Raw genomic sequence first — 23,178 nt, 5'->3', positions numbered from 1 at the left:
TTTGCACCAGCTCCTGCAGGGAGGCTGGGAATGGGATCCACAGCCATGGACTTGTAGCTGAATTCCAGCACAGCCTCTGGGGGGCGGCAGAAGTGGGAGCCAGCAGCTCCTCTGCCTTTCTAACTTCAGCTGCTATCAGGATGTGCTGCTGCCTCTCACTCAGATGTGTGCCTGCTCATGAGGAAGGAGCATCGTGCTCTGCTATGGACGTAGAACTACCTCTTGGAAATAGTTTTGAAAAAAGTTTCACATAAATTAGTTGTATCTCAATAGATTATATCTAGAAGGCAGAAAGAATGTCTAATCAAAGGGTATAAGTACACAAAGCTGTATGGATAGTAATTTGCCCAATTCATGCTAAAAACCCCCATGGATTAAAGTGTTTAAACCTAAGCCTTAAACATATGGATTAATTTATTTTTTTCAAGGTAAGACTTAATAGTGCCTTTCCTTCTTGCTTAAGTGCAGCTTTTACTGCTTCCTTGTATGACATGCCAAGTGCTTTAGAGACTTTCTTCCCCACTGAGTTTGTTAATTTTTTGTCACATAAAGGACTGATGACACTTTTAATCCTTCAGTGCCACAGCAAGGAGCAGCAGGCTTTTAAGCCTCTACAACCACAAGGATCATGGCTATTCAAAGCTGTAGGGAACAAAGTTGTACGGGGAAAAAATGCTTTGAAATCTCTTGCTTAACGAGGTTCCTTGCCAGCAAATGCCTTTCAACTTTTCTTCCAATTAATGGCTCTTTTGGGCCTTATTTTAACCATATTAGACAAGAAACTTGTCTCCAGAATTTAGTTGGAAAAAACCTTCAGATAATTTGTAAAAAATACAAGTAGTATAGTAATCAATACAACCATTACTATGTAAATTCCTGGGATAATATGCAACAATTCTGTGTGCTCTTTGCCTCAATAAACCATTACGTTTTGGCACATACAGACAAACTGGAAGGAGGAGGAGCAGTTAGTGAGGATAATGGCAGTTTTTGCTGGAGGAGCCCCCATGGCCAGCAGGATGTGCTGTGGTACTTACTCTTGTTTGCCACTTCTTTAATCTCTCGCAGTATTTCTGCTTCCATTGTAGGATTGTTACAAATGTCCACCCAGCTTCCACTGATGCCTTTCTGCTCAGCCAGTGCTGTCAGCTTCTTCTGGTTAGGGACCACAAAACTGATCACGTAGGACTGGTCACTACACAGAGTGGCAAGGGAAGGAAGGAAAAAAGGGTCAGTCAAGACTTTCAGGGTGTAAATTACCTGCTGCTGGACCCACAAATGCCCAGGTTACTCCACCATGCAGAACCCTTCTTGTGCATTAAGTCTTCACATCTGAAGGCTGATCAAGAAGATATTCTAAGCTGGTTTGGAACATCAGGTTTGATCAGAATGCTTGCTGTCATTTCACTCATGCACATCTCAGCCAGACCTGGGGTTTAACCACTTCTCTGCAGTTCCCCCTCACGTAGGGAGAGAGAGGAATACATTGGGACTACTTCCAAAACTCACTGGAAAGCTTTGGATCAGGTGCAAAGTGTCCAGATTAACTTTTCACTGGGTTCTGACAGCCAGAACACATGTTAAATATAACCATATATAATGATATGTACTTTCTTAGGGAAGGGATGGGATGGAACAGAGGCATATCTGGATAGGAGAAATGCCAACAGAAAACCAGGTAATTTCTTCAGCTTTTAGGGAATCTGGAAAGCTCTGCTTCCTCAGACATGTTTGTAACTTGTACTCTGATGGAGAGGGTTATTAGAAGGAAGCCATGGAGAACTATAGTTGGATTAGAGAAGTGGATCAGAGCCTGTACTTCATGTTTACTCTAAGCAGAGTTTGTAAATTAATACTGCTCTTACCTTTTGGCATAAGCACAGATATTGTCAATCAATGGGCAGTTCTTCAGGGCTGCCTCTACTTTGCCCAGAGATACATATTCTCCTGCTTGTAGCTTTACCAAGTCCTTCTTACGATCTAGGAGTCAGGGAAGGGGAAAAAAGAAAACCTTGTTTCATTTAAACTTGAGCATTTCCACAGACTCATTTCCATGCATGCCACCTAAGTATTTTGTGCTATGCCAGATCTTAATCTGGCAAGTTTTAAAGCAGCTAATAGCTGCCAAATTTATACAGATTTCTGTAAAAAGTGTTATAGCACTACACTTCTTGTCACACAGATTGTAGGAAAGGACTCTGATTTTAAAGCTTTGTAATTAATCCAAAAGTTATTCTTGTATTCATTCTTTAAAGTCCATGTGCTAAATTTAGATGATGATAATGTCACAGGAAATGGCATCGCTTCCAAAATTTTACTCCAGCTATGAGGACCTTTGGAAATGTGTTTTACACCAATTCTGTAAATAGGAAACCTTAAGTAGATTAGCCCAGGCAAAGCCAACAGTATTAATAACATGTTTACAATTATAGTTAGTCAATACTTTATAATATGTTAAGGTATCAAAAACTGAGACCTACCTATGATCTGCAGACACCCATCTGGATGAAATTCCCCAATATCCCCTGTACAGAACCATCTCTGGCCATTCTCATCAACAGAAAACTCTTCTGTTGTCTTCTCTTCATTTTTAAAATATCCCATGGAGACGTTGGGTCCACCAATTACAATTTCTCCTCTAGGATTAGGCTTGTCTTTATTAGTGTAGCCTCCTAAAAACAACACAGTCCCAAGCAATTATTTTTAACTTATATATCCTTCTGCCAAGAAACTACTTTGAAACTTCAGTTTGAAGTTAAAGCACACTAACTGATGGCTGTTATCAAAGATAAAGAACCATTTCTCCATATGCTACATTTAGCTAAGCAGATAGGCAAAGATACCAGCTAGGCAGAGGCTAAATTCATTATTCTGAAGTCAGAACAATTATTACTCTCACCTTCTTGCCAGTCTCTCAGTTTTATTTCACAACAAATAAGAGGAGCTCCAACTCTGCCAGTGCTGTAATCAGCAACTTAGGGAGAAAACAAGAAAGAAACCCAAGATTTTTGTTATTTGAAATATGAATAGGGTGTATCTTATCTCAATTTACTTTATTGCAGAACTACAGCTGTAGTATTGTAAATACTTAATTGTTAAAAATTGTAACTTGTTATTAGAATTAAGATGATAAATTGTTAAAATTGTAGCTGTATTTTGACTTGTTTAAAAAAAAATTAAGAATCACCAAACACCCATATATATCTGTGTCTGAAGTTATGTATTTGCACAGGTGTTTAACTACCTTCTGTAATGGTTCCAGCTCCACACGTTTCTGTCAGTCCATAGCCTTGCCCAACAGGACAGCAGAAACAGATGTTCATGAATCTTTGTGTTTGAGGGGAGAGTGGTGCTCCTCCAGAAAGCATCATTCGGACATTCCCTCCCAGCAGGGCCCTTACTTTTTTAAATAATAGTCTTGAAAGAAGGCAAAAAAACATTAAAAATTACTCACTTAGCCCACTCTTGTAAGAAGACACAAACTTCCTTCCTACCTATCTGGAACAAAAAATTAACTTTTTCCCAGATTTTAATAGACAGCAGGGCTTATCCAAACCCATTGCCTCTTGTGTAACACTCGAGGAGGCAGAGTTCCTGCAGCTTAACAAACATTCCAGTTTTATCACTTAAAAAAAAGCAATGCAATGAAAATGAAGCAGGCAGCTGTTGGGAAGATTAGTCATTACCATGAAATATCTTAGCTGTTTCCAGTAAGAACTTGGACTACGTCAGTTACTCATCAGATGTTATTTGCATGGCAGATGAGGAGTGTCTGATAGCTCAGAGCATCATTCTTTCAGACTGTCCTAACAGATCCCAAGGCAAAACACACCCTTGGCCCCTGAATGCTACTTACATGTTACACAGGGGTGCATCATATCCCCTCTTGATCTGCTCCAATTTGTAGTCATAGCCTATCTTGAACAGAGTTCTCTGAATGTAGTTCATCTCTTGAACTTTACTCATGACATTTTTGTAAATTCTGTCCATTATTTCCTACAAAGTATTAAAAAAAAGGAAAATTACCACATGGGACAGACCAGCATGTGTAAATTAAATCCCATGTCATAAGTAAACCCCCTGCAGTTATCCTTCCTTTAAAATGGATAAACAAGAGTGAAAATCTTTGCATCATCTAGGCAGTGCTTAAGTGCAATTCTTTTAACATGTGATCACTGAGCCAATTTACAGACCATTGCAGCTTGGAGCTATTTACACCTGAACCTGTACTTACACTGATTCAGAAAATTTAAAATTCAAGTTTAACTCAATCTCTTTGCTAAAGGTTGCTATATTCCCCTCATGGTGTGTCCTGCTTGGGAGTGCTGATGCTGTACTTTATGTACAGCAATTGTTAAGTGCAAGGGAGTGAACTAAGAATTCATTGCACCATTTCCTTTTCCAAGAGAGCTCTTCAACTTTCAGAGCAACATGGTTGCAGTAATTCTAATTATCTGTCAGAAATCCACCACAATTCTGTCACAGACCAGAGATTAATTTCCATTAAAACAATAAGCTTATGGTCACCCAAATACACAGAACCTAAAACATTGTTCAGGCTGGTGAAGTATTTAATAGAAATTTAAAGATTGGCTCCTTCAAGTTTGTTTTGGAGCACAATGTTTTGAAGTATTTATGTGCTTTCTCTCCATGTAATAAATTTAAATTGATATTTTCCAGAAGGTTGGAGTTCTCAGACATACTTATTGTCACTCTCTTAATAACTAAGAAGATGACCAAGCCTCTTTATGTGCTTATGATTTTATAAAACAAAAGAATGCAAGTGACTTATTTGATTTTAAAACTCTTGGCTATTCTAAGATGTTGCAGAACAACCAAATCCAACCAAAAACTCAGTATTTCTAAATTAGATTACATCCTCCTACTCACTCCCCACCACCATGTGGCACCACCCAGTGCTACCAGTTTTATGAGCCACAGATGGGAGAGGATCCTAAAAGCAGCAGCTGTGATGGCTGCACATGTGGGGAGGGCCAGAAAGACACAAACATTTGTGGAGTTTCTGGATAGCACCACAGCCTTGTGCAGTGCAGGAGCCCAGAGCAGTGTAACCTGCAGAAGCAAGAGGAATCCCAGTCTCCTGATCACTCTTTCCTCTGAGAGATCAAAACATGTTAGTAAATACATTTTTCTAGCATAAAAAAGGTTTTTTTTATCTGCTTCTGCATACTTACAGGCACAGCTGCCATCAGTGTAGGCTTAAGTACAGTACAGTCTCCTTTGCTTCCCTTCTTAATTTTACTTGACTGTAATAAAGAAAAAAATTCACTTTATGAAGCTGAAAATGAAAGAGGGCCTGAAAACTAAAGGGCTAACTAAAGGAGGAGATATATTAGCATGTAATTTGTTCAAATATCTTCCCCTGTTCCTGTGTCATTTTGCCCCCATTGCTAAGGAAAAGGTAATGATTAACATCTATTTCAACCAAAATACTCAATCTTTTACAGGTTCACTCTGTTTATCTTTCTCTTACTTCCTCCCTCTAGCACTTGCTTTCTCCTCCATCTTCCTCTGGGAGCTTGTTTTGCTTGATGCAAATCTCTCTACAAGCAAAACATACAGAGGTATCTATTCTGGCTTAATTTACTCCTATTTATCTGAATTGCTAAAGGGAAAATGCAAAGGACTAAACAGAAGATCTGCAATAACTGGATAAAGAACTGATAAAGTGAGACCAAAAATTAAGATCACTTAAACAGTTCAGCTGATCCATTAAGAGCTGTTCTTACCCTGTTATCCAATGGATAACACTACAGACATTTATTAGGATTGCTTTTAGATTTCCTAAGTATCATGAAAGCAAAGGTTTTCATAAAATCTATATGGCACAACCCACCACTGTTGTTCACCAGGAATGTTAATTTACATCATTTTCTGAAAAAAATTACATTTCTGAAGTGTACCATATACATCAGCATTTCTTTACTGAAGGAGGAAGCTGAGCAAGGAGAGAACAGGCTGCAAAAGGTGAAGTTTGCTCCCCACCTTGCTCTGCTAGCCCTCACCTGATCTGAGAGAGTGAGAGGAGAGGAGTAACCAATCCTGCAGCCATAAGTGATGCAGGAGACTTCTGCTGTCAGTTCTAACACATGGGCCAGAGGCAAATAACCAATGTAAGTGTCCTTGGGTCTGGGAAAGAAAAAATAATTAACCACGAGTCAGAAGTGGACTGAAAATACCACTTAACCATTTTATTGGGTGCTTAGTTATTACTTTTTGATTGACCTGGATCCCAGGTGAGCTTATTCTCCTGCACACAAGATGGGTGTGATTTCAGCCACAGTGTATAAACAAAGTGGGGAAATCTGCCCTTACAAATTACAGGATTTGCCTTGCTTTCTAGGAAACTCTGATTACTTAGTCCTTCACTGCTATTTCCTCTCCTTGTGGGAGGTTTCATTTCAGTTATGAAATTAAGGATGAAATAATTACACTTTACAATAATGACCAATGATTTACAAAGCCCTGTCCATCATCATCTTCTAGGATACATTACTGGAAAGAGAGCTGATTACTGAAGTACCGAGGCTGGTTTCAGAAAGTAATTGCTCAGAGATTTCTCAGCAAGAACCTTAAAGCTGTCACTGCACAGCAGCTTTCAGCACCCACCCAGAACTGGGTTTGTATCCTCTCACATCAGCAGTCTGGCATCAGGGCTTATTTCAGCTATTGAACCTTTTGTGAATGCAGAGACAAATACACACACTTCCACAAAAACTTCCTCAAAACACTTATGTGAAGGAATCTGCACTTGGTTTTACTGTAGTCAGTGCATAATTTATTACTTTTCTGCTCCTTCACTGAACTGTACTTTAGCAGATTCTGCAGCATGTGCACCCAGGTGCTGTCTCCAGGTCAAAGTGCCAGGCTCTGACATGCTTCCTAAACTGATTCCAGGTGCCTGAAAATGTCTAAAAACATTTCCCAAGTTGCACTAGAGGAGGAATCTGTTATCTAGTGCTATCCTCTGATACTCAAAAGTGCAAACTAGCAGCATGTGAGAAAACAGCTAGAATAGGGCATATTCAAATAAAGGAAGTTAACACACATAAGACATATTCCTTATAAATTAAAAAGTAGTGGCCTCACAATAACACAAAGAAGCATGATAACACAATGCCAGCAGCAGACTCTATAAATGTGACACTTCTGGAGGTTGTTTTAGCTCTCTGTGCACAAGACAACAAAGTATTTCTTACCCCAGTCCAGGTATTCTCTCACACTGTCCTGTCATTCCAGCTATTAGGTTTTTGTGCATCATCATCACTCCTTTGGGTCTCCCAGTAGAGCCACTGGTGTACATTACTAAAGCCAAGTCTGTAGGAACAGGTCTGCTTGGCAGAATGCTTGCTACAAAATTCAGGAGAAAAACTGTTATTTATCCTTATCTACTTTCTAAATTTTTTCTGTAATTAATCAATATGAAAATGTCTGTAGTCAGTGTGAAACAGGTGCTTCATGGAAGGTCAGCACAGCAAGCTGTTGTATGGCCAGTGCTGGAGAGAGCAGTCATTTGGTTTCAAGAGGAAGAGAGAGAAGGCCAATTTTGAGAGAAATTATGAGTATATGAGCATCTACACAATCTGGGTGACACTTTTGTCATTGTGGTTTATAGCTGACTGAGAGTTTCACAGAAGGAGCCTTTTGAGGACCAATAAAACTGTCAAACGCAGCAAAGGGACACAGTATGGATGATAACCAGCAAGTTGAGCAAAAAAACAGAACAAACACCCAACACCCCAAAAAGCTGCAAGTCAGCTTTTCTGTCCATCAGTCTTTCAAAGCCAAGGTTGTAGAGGCAAGATTCCTTTTAACTCCCCCTCCTGACATTTTTAAAAAAATTTTAAATAAACCTTCATCAGATAAGCTGCAGGTGTAGTAGAAAAGCAGTAAGCTTAGAACACTGGACTTCTGGTTTTTGTTTTAGTCCTCTTTATTCTTAGGATGGCCATCATCAGCCTTCATGGCTTTCACAGTGTCTGCAAGGAAGCAGGCTTTTCTGAGACTAAGCCCAAGAAAAAACACCCCTTAGGGTCACTGCAGCTCTGTATCAGCACCTCAGGCTTATCAGAGATAAGCAGCTGTGATGGATGTGTGTTTCCCAAAGCTCCTTTGCCAGTTTATCTGCTGCTTTATTCCAGAGAGGGACGTGGTTAATTACAGACTGCTGATGTAAGGAGAACAGATCATCAGGGTTGGGTTTTCCTTCCTTAAAGCAGATGTTTACAGTCACTCCTGGCTGCCCAATGGAACAAGGAATGTAACTGTTATTCCTCTAGCCTTAAGTGCTTTTTAGCTACAACTTGGTTAAGATAATGGACATTTTCAAGCAAAAAAACAAAAAAACTTTAAGTGCTTTCTCCTCTTTTCTTAGAAAAAATAGTGACAGTAAGATAAATAAAAGGTAAGAGTAGCAGAAAATGAAATACTAAATCAGTTTCTATTTCATTTCCTAAAACAAAGATGAAGTATTAAATTATTCTGGTTATGGTTTACAAGTTAAACAGAAAGTTTTATCCTGACATACATGTCACATGAACAAAAGATATAGAACAATTTTTTTGTTTATTTAAAGGGAGCTGGAGGATGAACTGGCAACCTGCCACTGCCTTTGCTGGTGACAAAGGCCACCCTTTGCTGGGTGGGGGGTTTTCTGCTACACATCCCTCTTAACCCAGGTGCTAACACTGCTTGTTTAGTCAGTCCTCTGTGAAGTGATTCACTTACAGTTTTCTGGTTTGGCTCCCAGCTCTTCCACTGCCTGCATGCTGTGAATCTCCACATTTTCAGGGTATTCTGATTTGTTCACTGTCTTCTTGTCCACATAAATGATATGTTTCAGACAGGAGACTTGCAGCAGTGCAGTCTACAGAAAAGAAATGAATTTTTTAGTAGTGTACTGACTGAACTGTAGGGTTGCTTACAGCAGGGGAAGATGATACCAAATTACCTTAAGTTTGCTCTCAAGGAGTTCCACACTCGTGACCAGGTACGATGCTCCACACTCGTTGAGACCATAGGTCACTGCCTCTTCCCCCAGGGTGGCATAGAGAGTGACAACTGTCACAGGGATGGGAGAGAACATGAAAGAAGGGTAAAAGTAAAACTAAAAGCAAAAGCTCTTAGCTTAGCTTACTGGAAAGCACTCAATTGGGAATTTTCTAATTTGAAAATGAAACAGTTTTTGATTTTTCCACATCAGAAATGTTATGGCACAGGAGACCTCTGGAACAAGGAGGACAGCTGGGTAAGAAGCATGTCTTTACTAAGAGCATGGTCAAATACTGGAACAGGGCTCCTAGACAGATGGTTGATGCCCCAAGCCTGTCACTGTTTAGGAGGCCTTTGAGCAACGCTCTAGGTAACAGGCTGTAACTTTTAGTTAGACCTGAAGTGGTCAGGCAGTTGGAAGGAACCTGTAATGGTCATCTACATCCTCCCAAAATAATTTCTGCTATAGAAAAAGGAGAATTATCAGAACAAACAGATGCATCAAACCCCAACAATAATGTACAAAGCAATCCCAGAGTAAGCAACTACGAGCAGGTGTTCTGCCCCTGAGCTCTCTGCAACCACAAGTCAGGGGAGAGGTAACCCTCAGACAGTACAGGGCACCAGCTTAAAGCTGGGCATGGCTACAGGCAGCCCTTTACACACTGTCAGCTGCTTTCCTTGCTTCCCTGGAATTACTGATGGCAGCAAGGCAGAGAATCAGACTAAGGAATCAGACTGTTTTTCACACTGCCAGATTATTTTAACCCAGACTGGCTACAGGAATGTCTCTGAGTGCCTCCCAGGCACAATGGAGTTCACCTCTCCCCATTATCTTGCTACTGAAAAAAAACCCTTCTTTAGTATCATTTGCTATCTCAAACTGTAACCTCCAAAGACCATTAAAGGAATTCAACAGTGCTGTGAGATAGGATTCACACAGAACAGGAAAAAGAGTAATGTTATACAGCTATTTCTTACTGCCTTTCAAAGTACAGGGCTCCAGGCCAAATTAACCAGAGTCTCCTCCTTCAGCAGGAAGTTCATCCCTTCCTCCACTGCCCCTCACAGCCTCTCTGCACACTCTGCTGTACGAGCTGCTCCTCACACAGGCAGCTGCTGCTGCTGCTGGGACAAAGAGACAGCCCAGTGCAAGCAAAAAAATAGGCTGTGGTTCACAGTGTGTTGTGTGCAAAATGGGCACCAGAGTGCTCAGTAACCACTGCAGCTCACCACATTTAACTCCCATTAGAGATTTCTGACAGCTTGAATTAAAAAAAAAAAAAGAAAAACCATATATAATTGTAATGAATTTGAGCAGCTTACAAATGTCACCAAAACAGACTATCTACAGACTATCATATGATTTTGTTCACTATTCTTCTCTTCTGATAACCATTTAATCTTCTGGATGTATAATTTAGGATACAGACAGAAAATACTGTAAAAACATCCCACATTTTTAGGGGAGAAATACAACTGACATCTTAAATGCAACTACTGACATCTTCAGAATATTTAAAACAACCTGAATGGTAAGTGTACTGTTTTGTCATTTTCACATCTAGAACATAGTACAATAAAATTATAAAAAACAGTTTCCTAAGTGTGAGCAAGTTAATTTTAGGGACATCCACAATGGACAGGATAGACTGAAAACTTCAAAGAATCAGACCACCAGCAGAGAAAGTTTATGAAATTCTTACACCTCCAACGACAACACAGGCAGAGTCAAAATACTTAACAGCCAGATCTGTGCTGAGAAATGGTTCTAAAATCCCTTAGAAGTAACCAAGCTGAGCACTCACGAGGGAAGTTGTACTTGAAGCAGGTGAGAGCCACAATCATCCACTCAGCTCGGGTCTCACAGAATATGACAACAGTGCTTTTTGGGGTTAGCCCCAGGGCAGTCAGTCCATTCCCCAGGCGAGTTATTTTCTCGTTCACTTCTTCGTAGGATAACCATCTGTAAGTTCCTAGAATTAACTTGAGAGGAAAAAAACAACGAATTTCATGACAAGAAGCTTCTGGTATAGCTCTACTGGCTGATGTGAATTGGTGCATAACATAATGAATACACAGTCTGCCATTCATTAAGAAATTGCTTTCATTTTACTTGAAGCAGAATAAACAGTGCATCCTGTAAATTCTGTTATTCCTCAACTACCATAACATTAATGGTTTTAGATGATGACTGAGGAAGAGCTCTAAAGGGACATGCATCAATGAGGCAAGATACAAAGCAGCTCAAACCCAAGTCAGAATGAAGTAAAAAATGTTAACTTTTACCTTTTTGAATACTTTTCCATTTGGTTGCATTTCATTTTCTTCACTCAGAATTTCCCTGGTTCCAAGACAGTCCTTCTTCCCAAACTTTGCTAAAGCGTGGTCAAAGAGCTTGTCCAGCGTGTCTGCCCCAGGGATGTTTATGTTGGCTAGTGAGTCCAGGTGAGTGACGGAGCGGTAGGGGCTCCCCGGCTGCTCCGAGATGGGTTTAGCTTTTAACCGCTTTGCCATTGCCTTTTTCTTCTTGGCATTGGTGAGAAAATACCAGGGAATGAATACCAGCATACTGTACAACCAGATTAACAAGTACACAGGCAGCAAGAGAATGGCACACATTTCTAGCCTAAATTTCATTGTGGGTATTGCAAAGAGAAACTCGCTTATGGAGTTCTGAAGCAGGCAAGAGCAAGGCAGCAGTGCAGAGTGGTGGAGGGAGAAGCAACAGTAGGTGAAGCTTAGGTAGTGCTGATTCAGAGCAGCTGCAAAATTTTAGTAACCTTTGAGAGCCAACAGTGGACACCTACGGGCGAAAACCAGTGCCAAGCAGAGAGCAGGAAAAAGAGAGAAAAAATAATTAAATTAGTAATATTATAGTCAGTTAATTAGTTTTAATCCTTCTAAAAGCTCACTTCAAAAGCATCACTGCACAATAGAGCAGTGAACTGCTCTGGGGATGAAAGAGGATGAATCTTTTCCATACTTGTTTCTTGCATTCACAAATATTTACTTCTCACAGACTTTTCCCCACTATTTCTGTTTGAATAGTTCAGGGCTGTTGAGATGAAGTCTGTCCTTCACAACATAATATTGTGTTTAAGCTACTTGAGTAATGACACAATTGTGTAATTATGGGAAAGGTCAACACTTGTTTTCCCACTAAATATTTGTACTACAAGAAAAGGTACAGCAGATTGCTTTACTGCTTTTCAGAATATTCTATCAACTTCTAGTCAGATTAAAATGTATCTTGATATACTCAAAAATTGTATATGGACTCAAAAGTGTACATGCTGTAATCTAAAAACTATATAACATTCCAAAACTCCTTTATTAACTTTTCTCCAGCAACTGCATTTTTAATCTTCTACTTTTCAACTCTGAATGTCAGACTCTCAGAAAGGGATTATGCAGATTTGCTTTCCAATTTCAAAAAGTACTTCAATATTATGCATTTCAAACTCCAAGTATGGAAAACAGAATAAAATCTGACCAATTTAACTCCATTTAAAATAAAGTACAATTTGGCAGATTTTGTCTGCATGTCAGAAATCTTCATTAAGGAGAACTGGGCCTAAATTAGGACTGGTGGTGAGTAGGAGAAAAACAAAACCATCACAGCAAACGGCAGTCAGGGCCAGCCCACTGCCTGGGCCCAGTCTGCCCTGGCATGTGAGAGGGGTGGTTATCTTCAGCTGGCTGCTGTGCAAACACAGCCTGCTACACATCAGCCACGCTGCCACGGGGGAAGACAGAAGGCACGGGTGCACCAGGCAAGGGCAGAACCTCAGCCAGGCAGGGGAGCCCGTGACACTGACACCCACCACGGGCCTGGGCTGTCAGGGACACCATCTGATAAACAGAATGGATGAGAAGAGGGAAATTCTCAGGGCTCCATCAAGAATTAAAAGAACGTAGGCACACCTCAAAATACGCCTTTATTAATATATTTGCCAGCCTCAGGTGATGAGGGAGGCTACAATTAACATTTCAGGTTCAACAAGACAACTGCTACTTACAGCAGACAGAAGTCAGTTAACAGGTTGGTGGGTTATTTAATGAGAATTTCAATATAAGCAGTTGTGTTGTAGCCAATATCAACAGCTTTAAGGTAATGTAAGACTGAGAGATCTGCAGATATTTAAAACAACATGACCACCACATTGATTTTGTAATTACAGCTACAGAATAAAATTACTACTGAATGATAGTATAATAAACTAAATTAAGCTCAGACTTGTATGGGTGGAATTCTGCATATTTATTTTTATAAAAAAATGAATGCTACATTCTTTTCAAAATGTACATGTGTATTCTGCTCTGGTGAGCCTCACCATCAACCTCAGCAGAAAAGAGATCAGTTTACTTTCCAAAGCTCCAGTTCTCTAAAATGAAGGATTATTGGTTTATAACACAAATCTTGTATGATACTTTCATCCCAGTTAATTCAGTGCTCCAAAACCAGCAGTTGAGTCTGTATTTCAAAGACAAGCCAGCCATGGCTCTAAGACATGGTAAGGAAATGTCAGGACACTCCCATGGTTACACATAATGCTAGAAGTTAAAATAAATCCCAGGGGGAACTCTGGCTGCTCCTCACCTTCCAACAATGCACATATGGCACACTGACTTGGACAAAAAGCAGAGTTGTTGGAGTACTGCAAACTATTTAACACAATGAGACAGTGCCACAGCTTTTCTTTGGGCTGCATAGGAGCTTGTTCAGAAGTGGTGTCACTGTGAAACTCTACTGGTTAATAATCAAGAACTGGCTAATTTAGGAAGGGAGGAGAGGAAGGTTGCATTTCTTTCATTTTGGAATTTCAACTTAATTTGTAATACTTTTAAAAGTGTTTCTAAAACCAGAAAACTCAGCTAATTTGTATATATTTGTAGTAATTTAAAAGATAATCACATTTCTATCCTGACAAAAATCGGTTGTAATTCTTAAGAGACATCAATTGGGAAAACTTAAGTGAGTCCCAAGAAGACAACTGTGGCTTTTTCCTTTGAACATGCTCATGCAAAACCTCACACACACACACACACCACAGACAGACACACACAGAGGTGTACTTACAAGAGATCTCACAGTGATGACTGTGGATTAGACACTGATTTGCAGTGTTGATTAGACCTACAGAAAAACAGAAAAAAGAACATATTAGAATTTGGGATGTTTTTTGGCTTGCAGAAAGAAGGAATCATTAGACCTTCCACCCTACTGCCCCTAAGAAGCACAGGCTATGAATTCAGACAGAGGTGCAACACAACCCATACAAGGGAGAGCACTTACAATGCAGGAGAAGATTAAGCTTCCAAACTACTCTGGACAGACAAGAGACAAAGCTGCCAAAAAGGAGCTTAACTTTTATACAACACTACTTCCTCCCTTTTGTATTTAAACATGTTCTGGATAAAAATTATGAATGGAAGCTTAATGCAATTTAATTACCAATGAAACCCAGAAAGACAAGGAAGAGACTTTCATATTGCATATGGTCCATTCTTCTGACTCAAGGCAGAACAAGAAGCCCTTTGTCACTCTTGCTAGATGAATATCAGTAGAAACACGAACTCAGGACTACCCATGGCACACACTGCCCGAGAGAACATGAAGTGGATTTGGGGTATTGAGGTAAGAGAAGAGTTTCCAGAACAAAAGCATGTTTATAGAGGCAGCGAGGCCTCATTGGTCCCATGACCAGTGTTATAAAGATGGCTGTGTGTAAGTGCAGAGATAAGGCTCCAAGAGGTCTACTGCAGAAAGCTTTAACTGATGTTTAACCTAGTTATATTTTAAAGGTCTTCCCCCATAAGTCTAAGATTTTAATCAGTTTTTACAGACTGAAACTGTGTTAAATGTTCCTCACAAAATTCTCCTACAAAGATTTTCTCTTGAAATATAAACAAGAAGTGCTAGAATGTTTTTAGAGTTACTGGCACTTGCATGTGGCTGTATAAGATTTTGATCCATGCAGGATCATCCCAAACTCGTGCTAAATAAATATTTATCGTCTCTTAAATATACTGCATGTAACAGACTGACATGCTCAACATGCAAAAGTACCTCCATACCAGTTGTATTCAGTTAGAAGCCAAACTTAGCTACTCAAATTATACCTTATGCCTTCAATCTCCTACTTAATTAGACTTTAAGTGAAAGGATGAGATGCAATGCTCACGTCAATGCACCATCAAGGACACTTCAAGGTAAGAGAACTACATATTACAAAAGTATAACAGTTATGTTCTTCATAAATTTCCTCATGCCTTACAAATAAAATTTAGCATTCATTAAAAATTTCACAATAAGATAAAACTGGTATTTAACACTGGAATATTTCGAATATGTAATATCTTCTATTTTTCTATTTCTATTACAAAGTTTATTATTTCTTTTGACTGTTGAGCAGAACTAGCCTCTTTAGATGCTTATCTAGCTGTTTTGGAAACAGCAGAGCTTCCAGTTCTTGATGCAGAAAACGCATGTTCCCAGAAAGAGCAGCGTGCGTCAGGCATGACTACAAGAAAAAAACAAACCAAACAAAAATAGATGTTGTTTCTACCTAGGAGAGCCTAGATAGCTGGTTTTCAGCATTTCCAAAGGATTTTCCTCTGGTGAATCAGCTTCTATCAGTTTTGACGTGGTCTGGAGTTTGTTCATTTAACATTTGCAGTGACATGTTACAGTGCTCACGCTGGAAACCTCACTCATGAGGTAATGCTTCACTTACGGCTTTTATATGCTGCATGTTTACAAAAATTCCAGTTTACTCCTGACTGACACTGTACTTTATGGGCTGCCAGAGATGGAAGAGATGTTATCTAAGTATAATCTCATTTTTATAACCTTAAATAAAAGTTTCAGACAGATAATATACAACATTCTATTCCTGTCCTGTAGCCAGGGTCACAGAACAGAATCTGAAATCAAAGCACATGTTCCAGAACAGAAGAGACATTCCTCTCTTCTAATTTATCTCAAATCTAAGAAACAACTAGCAATTATATTTTTAATATAGCAAAAACCCCTTTTAAATAGTCACAAAAGCTTATGGGACTAAGTAAGAGCAAAAGTGTGTATGGGGAACAGAGGGTTTATGCCTCTGGAAGTGACTATTCTCAGAGAAGGAAATGCCTTAATCTTCTCTGCATTTGACTCACCAAACTGAACAGAATCAACTTACTCAGCATTTACACACACTACTAGAATTTTTAAGTATAATTCAAAATTAAATTAAGTATCTGTAGCTAGAAATTTTATCCTATGCAGTTTCACTTTATTAAGGCAGCAATTATTATCATTGCTAGGAAAGGCTTTTATTAGCCCAAGCCCAAAGCACTCCAAAGGCTCAATAGTGTAAGTATATCAACAACACTGCTTACAATCCTTCCTCTGGTGTTATAAAGCTTGCCAGGGATCCAATTTACTATGGAACAGCATGTTTGGAAGAAAACACAACTTCAGTTTCTGTCTGTTTCAAACAGCGTTAGGAAAGTAATCTGGTAAGGAAAATTACATTAGAGAGGAAAAGGGTTGTGTTCTAGTTTGTGAAGAAAACTGGAATCTGCAAAGCAGATTGTTTTTTGTTTAAAACCAGAGGAAGTCTGGTTCCTCTACAGCAGAGCTCTTGGAGCTCTTGCCAACTTCAAATGGAGAGACAATTCTGACTTTAGTGTAAGTGCTCAGGGGGCTGACTCCTGTCAGGAAGTTCTGAAATCTTCCAAAACAATCCAGTATGAGTAAGTAACAACCATTTTTGCAATTTCTCTAGCATCCAGGCAGATCTAAACATTTTGGAAACTACAGTGAGCATTCAGGATTTGTAACTGGAAAAGTGGTTTTACACAGTAAAAAAAATAAGATTTGAGTTGACCTAAGGACGTGGGTGTTCAGTTAGTCAGTTTTTGGAAAGGAGCTTAGTTGGTATTTAGTCGTCCTGAATTTGTCCCGGTACAGGACACAACAAGGCTGGGATTTCAAAGAGTCGCCACAGATAGATTACTCCAAGGATAAGAAATACTACAGTGAGCATTCAGGATTTGTAACTGGAAAAGTGGTTTTACACAGTAAAAAAAATAAGATTTGAGTTGACCTAAGGACGTGGGTGTTCAGTTAGTCAGTTTTTGGAAAGGAGCTTAGTTGGTATTTAGTCGTCCTGAATTTGTCCCGGTACAGGACAGAACAAGGCTGGGATTTCAAAAAGAGTTGACACAAAAGAGATTACTCCAAGAATAAGAAATGCCACATAGCAAAGGAAGATGCACCACAATAAACAAATGAGTGCATGCTGTGAGGCCTGTAAAAGTTTTGATTTTCCAGATTTATACCTAACACACACAAGAATGAGAGAACATTTCCACAGCTGAGAAGACTGTGATGAAACAGCAGTAAGAGTTAGAAGAATCTGGTGGTCAATTACAGCTTAGTTGGGGTTATGCTGTGAGGCCTGTAAAAGTTTTGATTTTCCAGATTTATACCTAACACACACAAGAATGAGAGAACATTTCCACAGCTGAGAAGACTGTGATGAAATAGCAGTAAGAGTTAGAAGAATCTGGTGGTTAATTACAGCTTAGTTGGGTCACAAAGATTGAAGGAAAAGAAACTGAAGGAAATGATTCAGTTTTTACATCATGTCGGTGCTTTTATAAAAACAAACTCCAGCAATATTAATACAAGTTACTCATAGGAAAAAAAGTTCATTTTTCTTTCTCTCTCACAGGCAGGTTTCTACGTATTTTCCTCTTGCACATTTTGGTACATCACAAAGGGCAGTGAAAATCCAGAGAAAGCCTAACCAAACCTAACCAATTTTCAGAAGTACTTCTGTGCTCTGGCTATGCAATAGAAGCTCAAAGCCTGAGATTCTGAGAGCTCTCACTATGCCTGTACAGTGTAAATACTGGTACTTATGTCCCAACAAACAAGGAGAGGGGAAATCAGTTGTAGTGGATCCTGATACAAGTCTAAATATATACATTCTACCTGAAATAGCAAAATCACAAATACCCTTAGGAAACTGTGTTTCTCTTACTGCTGCTTAATACAATATTTTACTCAGCTAATAGCAATGGTAATATTTATTTTGGGTTTCAAGAAAAATATAATTGTTGTCCTTTATGTTCCTTGCTTCTGCTTACTACCTCAGAACATATATGTACTTAGAGTCAATCAGAAAAAAAAAATCAATTTCTAAGTGTCAAACATCTATTTCTACAACACGTACTGTAGTGCAAGCCAGCCCAGCCACACTGACCCAGTAGCTCTCAATTACCTAAGAGTGGGGTGTGAAACCTCTCTCCTAATTTGTAACGTGAGTGCAAGCAAATATTCGGTGAAAGGGTAAGAGCTGTTTGCATGCCCCAAAGGCAGAAAACGTTAAAGGCCAAGGCAAGATTTCCCAACTGAGAAGTGTCCACTGAGAGCACACAGAGTTTGGAGAGCAGCTCCCTGACCCACCCGCTCCTCTGTCTCCAGCTGCACCCGAGGCTGCCCGTGGGTACCGGGGCTCTGCCTCTCCCGCAGGCCGGAAGTGTCCACTGAGAGCACACAGAGTTTGGAGAGCAGCTCCCTGACCCACCCGCTCCTCTGTCTCCAGCTGCACCCGAGGCTGCCCGTAGGTACCGGGGCTCTGCCTCTGCCCAGCCTGTGCTCTGCTGCGGGCACAGCCTCTGGGTCACAGAGCCACAGAACCATAGAATGTTAAGGGCTTGGAATGGACCTCAAAGCTCATTTCATTCTATCCCCGTGCCCTGGGCACGGACACCTTCCACCAGAACAGGGTGCTCAGGGCCCCATCCAGCCTGGCCTTGAATAACTCCGAGGACGTGGCAACCACAGCCTCTCTAGGCAGCCTCTTCCAGTGCCTCACCACCTCACTATAAACAATTTCATCCTATTACCGAGCCTAAATTTTCCCTCTTTCAGTTTGCACCCATTGCCCTTACCCTGTCACCACAGCTCCTCTCGAGGCCCTCTCTGGCTCCTCCGAAGGCCCTGCAGGTACTAACAGGGCTGTGAGGGCTCCACACAATCCTCCCTTCTCCCAGCGGAACAGCCCCAGCTCTCTGGCCTGTCTCCATGAGGGAGGTGCTCCAGTCCTCCCAAAAACTCCATGGCCTCCTCTGGACTTGCTCCAACAGCTCCAAACCCTCATGCTGGACACCCAGAACTGTGTGCCGTAGTGCAGGCTGGGTCTCACAAGGGCAGGGCAGAAAATCACCAGGTCAATCTGCACTCACAGCACTGCCAGTGCACTCACTGCGGCTGATGACAAATACAGTTTCAGTATTTTTTTTTGTGGTAAGGGAAGTGAGAGACATCTTTCTGTTTCACTGGCATTTTAGTTAACAACTAGGCCCAAAAGTGGTAGCATGGACACAGGGTATTCCAGAAGAAGATGGAAAAGGAGAAAATGTGCAACTGAAAAATACTGTTATTATCAGCATCTACAAAATATACTTGGACTAAAGGGAAAAATACAAAGAAAATACATATTCTATAGTAATAACAAAATATTTCAGTCTGATCCCTCAATATATACCCCTGTCTCATCAGGCATTATGACAAATGTTACTCTGCTGTTCCAACAGCAGAAATAAATGTACTGTTTCCACCCAACTTTTTTAAACAAGGACACGAAAAGACAAACAGTACAAGCAAGGACAAATTTCAGAGGACATGTGGCCACAGAAGACTTCAGCAAAAGCTCTGTAAACAGCCAAAGAAGAACTGATAATCCTCCCTCCCAAGCACAATAAATACACAGTGGACAGACTGGCTAGGTCTGTGTTGAGCTACACAAGCATTTTGCGGTGGAAAGGTTGTGACTTGCAGGGGTCTGATGATCCAGCTAGTGAGATTTAAGTTATCATCATCTTTTACTTTCCAATTCTTTCTCAGTAGCAAACTACTCCACAAAAAGAGAGTGTAGATCAAATCAATTTGAGACTTACAGATGTAAAGCCCTATTTGCCATATCTTCCCCTGCATTTTCAGGGCACAATGAAAGTAAATAACTGATGTACAGTTGGTGCCTATGTAACTCAGGTCAGAGTTACAAGGTGCTTTTATAGCTTGAGTTATAAATATCTATCTAACTTGTTATCAATATAAGCTAAATCATTACTTTTTATATATCTGTATAACCCAAACAATAACTTTTATACCTATATAACCTGATATAATGTATACCTATGTAACTTGAAAAAATATCTACACAATGTAATGGCTAACTAGTATATACCTAACTAGTATAGACTATACTATAACTAATATATGGTTAACTAGTTGCTTAATGCTGAATAGACAGAAAAGAAGAAAAAACTCACCAGGTGGATAGCTTTAGAGATAGTACTAATGAGAAACTGGCAAATGTAAAGCCAATTAGCCACAAAATAAAGAATTTAGACCAGTTAAGACCATGTGCTTTTGTTTTGCAAATAAAGATGGAGAAAATAATCTTCCTCAGTGTTTTTCAGAATTTGATCCACAGAAAATGTACTTATGCTTGTCCCAGTTCTAAATATAACTCTCCATTCATTTTGGGAGCCTGACTGGTTCTTCAGCTTTCATTTTGGCAAGAAATGCTGCCATCAATTTTACATTTACCTTCCTTACTTTTCAGAAACTCTCATCATTCACATTAGGGTGTTTTCTTCTCAGACTTGGGTCATAATTTAGGTAGTGAAATTAATTACATACTTAAAAAAGGAAGAGGGGAGAGTAAATGTTCCTCCTTGTGTACTGCACCAGTAGTCTTTTGTCTACCTAAAAGTGTACTGTAGGCTGGGAGAGATTTTTCTAAGGCTTGTATGGGTTTTCCAAAATTCTGTAGGGACAGTCAACAAGAAGAGTACTGTAGCTGGAAAAGACACCTTCCTTTTTCTCTTAGGAGCTCACATTCAAATGCAAGTTCCTCCCTTTTTTGACTAAGCAAAAAAAAATAAAATTAGGCTTTCTTATTTGTATTTTGAAGAAATTCTCTCCTTGCAGACATTCTGACATACAGATGACTGGGTGTGCACTTAAAAAATACAAGTTTAAGAAAGTTGCCCCCACCCATGGTCATTTGAGATGGTAGCCCCTGAGATTTCAAGCATGAGTCATCTCTATTTTTCAGTTTCATTGTGCAATACAAATGCTCTGAGGATCAGTAAACAGTAGGAGCCTTGGGAGCAAGCACAGTTTAATCTTTTGAACACATTCACAATATCTTCCAGTGAAAAAGTGATGATGTTTTTGGTATTTTTAAGGAACTGCATTTTATTGTAGTCTTAATACAAAACTTTAGCACAGTCTATTGCTTGGTTCATGCTGAACCTACCCCATTGCTTTCTAGCTAAGCATACCTAGATTCATTTCTAAGTATTCATCATCTCTTATGTGGAATTCCCAAGCTGTAACTTATCTAAGACAGGACCACATACTGCAACTTTTTGCTGAACTGATTTTAAACTTTTTGTGAGTGAACTTGCTTTCTGTTACTTTCATGTACTTTATGGTAGACCAAGATACCTTTAGGGTAAATTTCTGTTAATAAAATTATTTGGCACTTTCTGCCAAGGAAGGCAATTTTACTGCCGTACTGTTTCATAACAGTTCTTTGATTTTTATCTGCATTTCAAAAGGAAGTGAGGTGACCAAACAAATCCCATTATATTTTCCCCTTCAAGGCAAAAAGCACATTCAAGTTTTTAGCTTTAACAGCTCTGAACAATATTTTGTTCAAAAGTACTCTGAACATAATCATTCACACTAAGAACACACCAAAAACTAGCACAATTCTTCAAGATGTCTTAAAAAACATGCAGGGAAAAAATACCTCTGAAACAGTTTTAAACACCAAAGTTCTGAACTTTACCATCCCCCCAATAAATGTGCATTACACTTTTTATTTACAGACAAGAAAGTGTTTAAGATGTACAGTTGCAAAGGCAGAAGCATTTGATGTTCCTAGTCCAAAACGTCCAAGCACCATCTGCAGAGCAGCAGAGGGTGGAGGGTCTCGCACTGCAGGCTGAGCTGGGGCTGGCTCTGACACGGAGCTGTGGAGGGACACTGCCATGGCCACACCCCTGTGCGTGTCCTACCCCTCAGCAAAGCACACTGGCACAGGACAGCTGCGTGCTGGCACAGCCACAGAGCTTCCTGAAACTTTGTTCAGGTCCTGACAGTCCAAAAGACAAAAAAGTGTGTGTGACTATCTGCAGCAAAGCACAATGCTTTGATGGCATGACTTTTGTTATTTATTTAGCTAGCTGAATAAGTTTGAATTCGAATAAAGCAGCAGTCACAGTAGCAACTGCAGAAGAAAACTGTGCAGCACTAGACTAAAGAGACAGTAAAATGGTCTCAGACAAATTCTGAAGGAAGTTTCGAGAGGAAACTGACGCTGTTGACCATTCTTTCAACTTATTTTTAGGAACTTTTTGTTCTGAAAAAGGGACTGAAAAATCCTTAGCATGACACAGTGTTTCACAACAACAATTCATGGTTATTAATAAAAAACAATTAGTAATTTCGTTTATTAACAAATACAATGATACTCAAAAAGCTAACACTGTCAGAAAATGTTTCTAATTCAACTGAAAAATACAGTCCCCATTTCAAGTCTATCAGATTGATCCTTACAGTGATGGGAGGACAAAGTTCCCTGCTGAAGTTTTGAGTAAGGGTTATTTAAGGTCCACTCTAGTTATTGTCAATCTTGCTGCTCACTAGCAGACACAAGAAGTAAGCCACTTTACCTTGAACAGAACTGCAAATCAAATGTATCTGCATAAGCAGGTTGATAAACTCACAAAACAATCTAGAAAAGAAAAACATGAAATAGTGACATTTCTAGGCCCTCTTAAGTTACAACCATATCTGAATAGACCACTCAACCCAAACCTTTCCTGGCTTGGTTATAAGACCTTTGTCTGGTGCTGGCTGTCAATGCCATTTGTACAACTGGAAAACACTACCTGCTCCTTGAAACATGGAACAGGGCATACCACTAGAAACTCATTCCATGATCATTTTTAATTTTCCCCTCAGTTTTATGTTCTGAGCACCTTCAGGAGTTTGAATGATGAAACATGCTGCCAAAAGCACGCAAGACAAAAAGTTCCCACATGTACTCACAAAGGTTAAACCTGGCATCAGAGTGCTTC

General features: G+C 39.8%; 1 protein-coding gene across 11 annotated transcripts in view; it reads right to left on the bottom strand.

The window, feature by feature from the left end:
• Positions 1-23,178, bottom strand: part of ACSL4 (acyl-CoA synthetase long chain family member 4) — a 36,960-nt gene that overhangs the window by 3,134 nt on the left and 10,648 nt on the right. For 3 of the 11 annotated variants that reach the window (XM_039717368.1, XM_039717366.1, XM_039717365.1), the window contains 14 exons: positions 14,096-14,152; positions 11,302-11,541; positions 10,821-10,998; positions 8,972-9,081; positions 8,749-8,887; positions 7,221-7,371; positions 6,027-6,150; positions 5,196-5,267; positions 3,857-3,996; positions 3,245-3,417; positions 2,900-2,974; positions 2,481-2,672; positions 1,866-1,980; positions 1,038-1,195 (listed from right to left, as the gene is read on the bottom strand). In XM_039717368.1, coding sequence (XP_039573302.1) covers positions 1,038-1,195; positions 1,866-1,980; positions 2,481-2,672; positions 2,900-2,974; positions 3,245-3,417; positions 3,857-3,996; positions 5,196-5,267; positions 6,027-6,150; positions 7,221-7,371; positions 8,749-8,887; positions 8,972-9,081; positions 10,821-10,998; positions 11,302-11,529 — 1,855 coding nt within the window. In that variant the 5' untranslated portion in view covers positions 11,530-11,541; positions 14,096-14,152. Of the gene's footprint in view, positions 1-1,037; positions 1,196-1,865; positions 1,981-2,480; positions 2,673-2,899; positions 2,975-3,244; positions 3,418-3,856; positions 3,997-5,195; positions 5,268-6,026; positions 6,151-7,220; positions 7,372-8,748; positions 8,888-8,971; positions 9,082-10,820; positions 10,999-11,301; positions 11,819-14,095; positions 14,153-22,770; positions 22,833-23,178 lie in introns of all 11 variants that reach the window. The other 8 variants (XM_039717373.1, XM_039717371.1, XM_039717370.1 and 5 more) reach the window with 5 other exon arrangements.

The sequence above is a fragment of the Passer montanus genome, unplaced genomic scaffold, assembly GCF_014805655.1.
Source record: "Passer montanus isolate IOZ18808 unplaced genomic scaffold, ASM1480565v1 scaffold38, whole genome shotgun sequence".
In the NCBI taxonomy this organism is placed as follows: Eukaryota; Metazoa; Chordata; class Aves; order Passeriformes; family Passeridae; genus Passer; species Passer montanus.
This window is presented reverse-complemented; position numbering and strand designations above follow the sequence as displayed.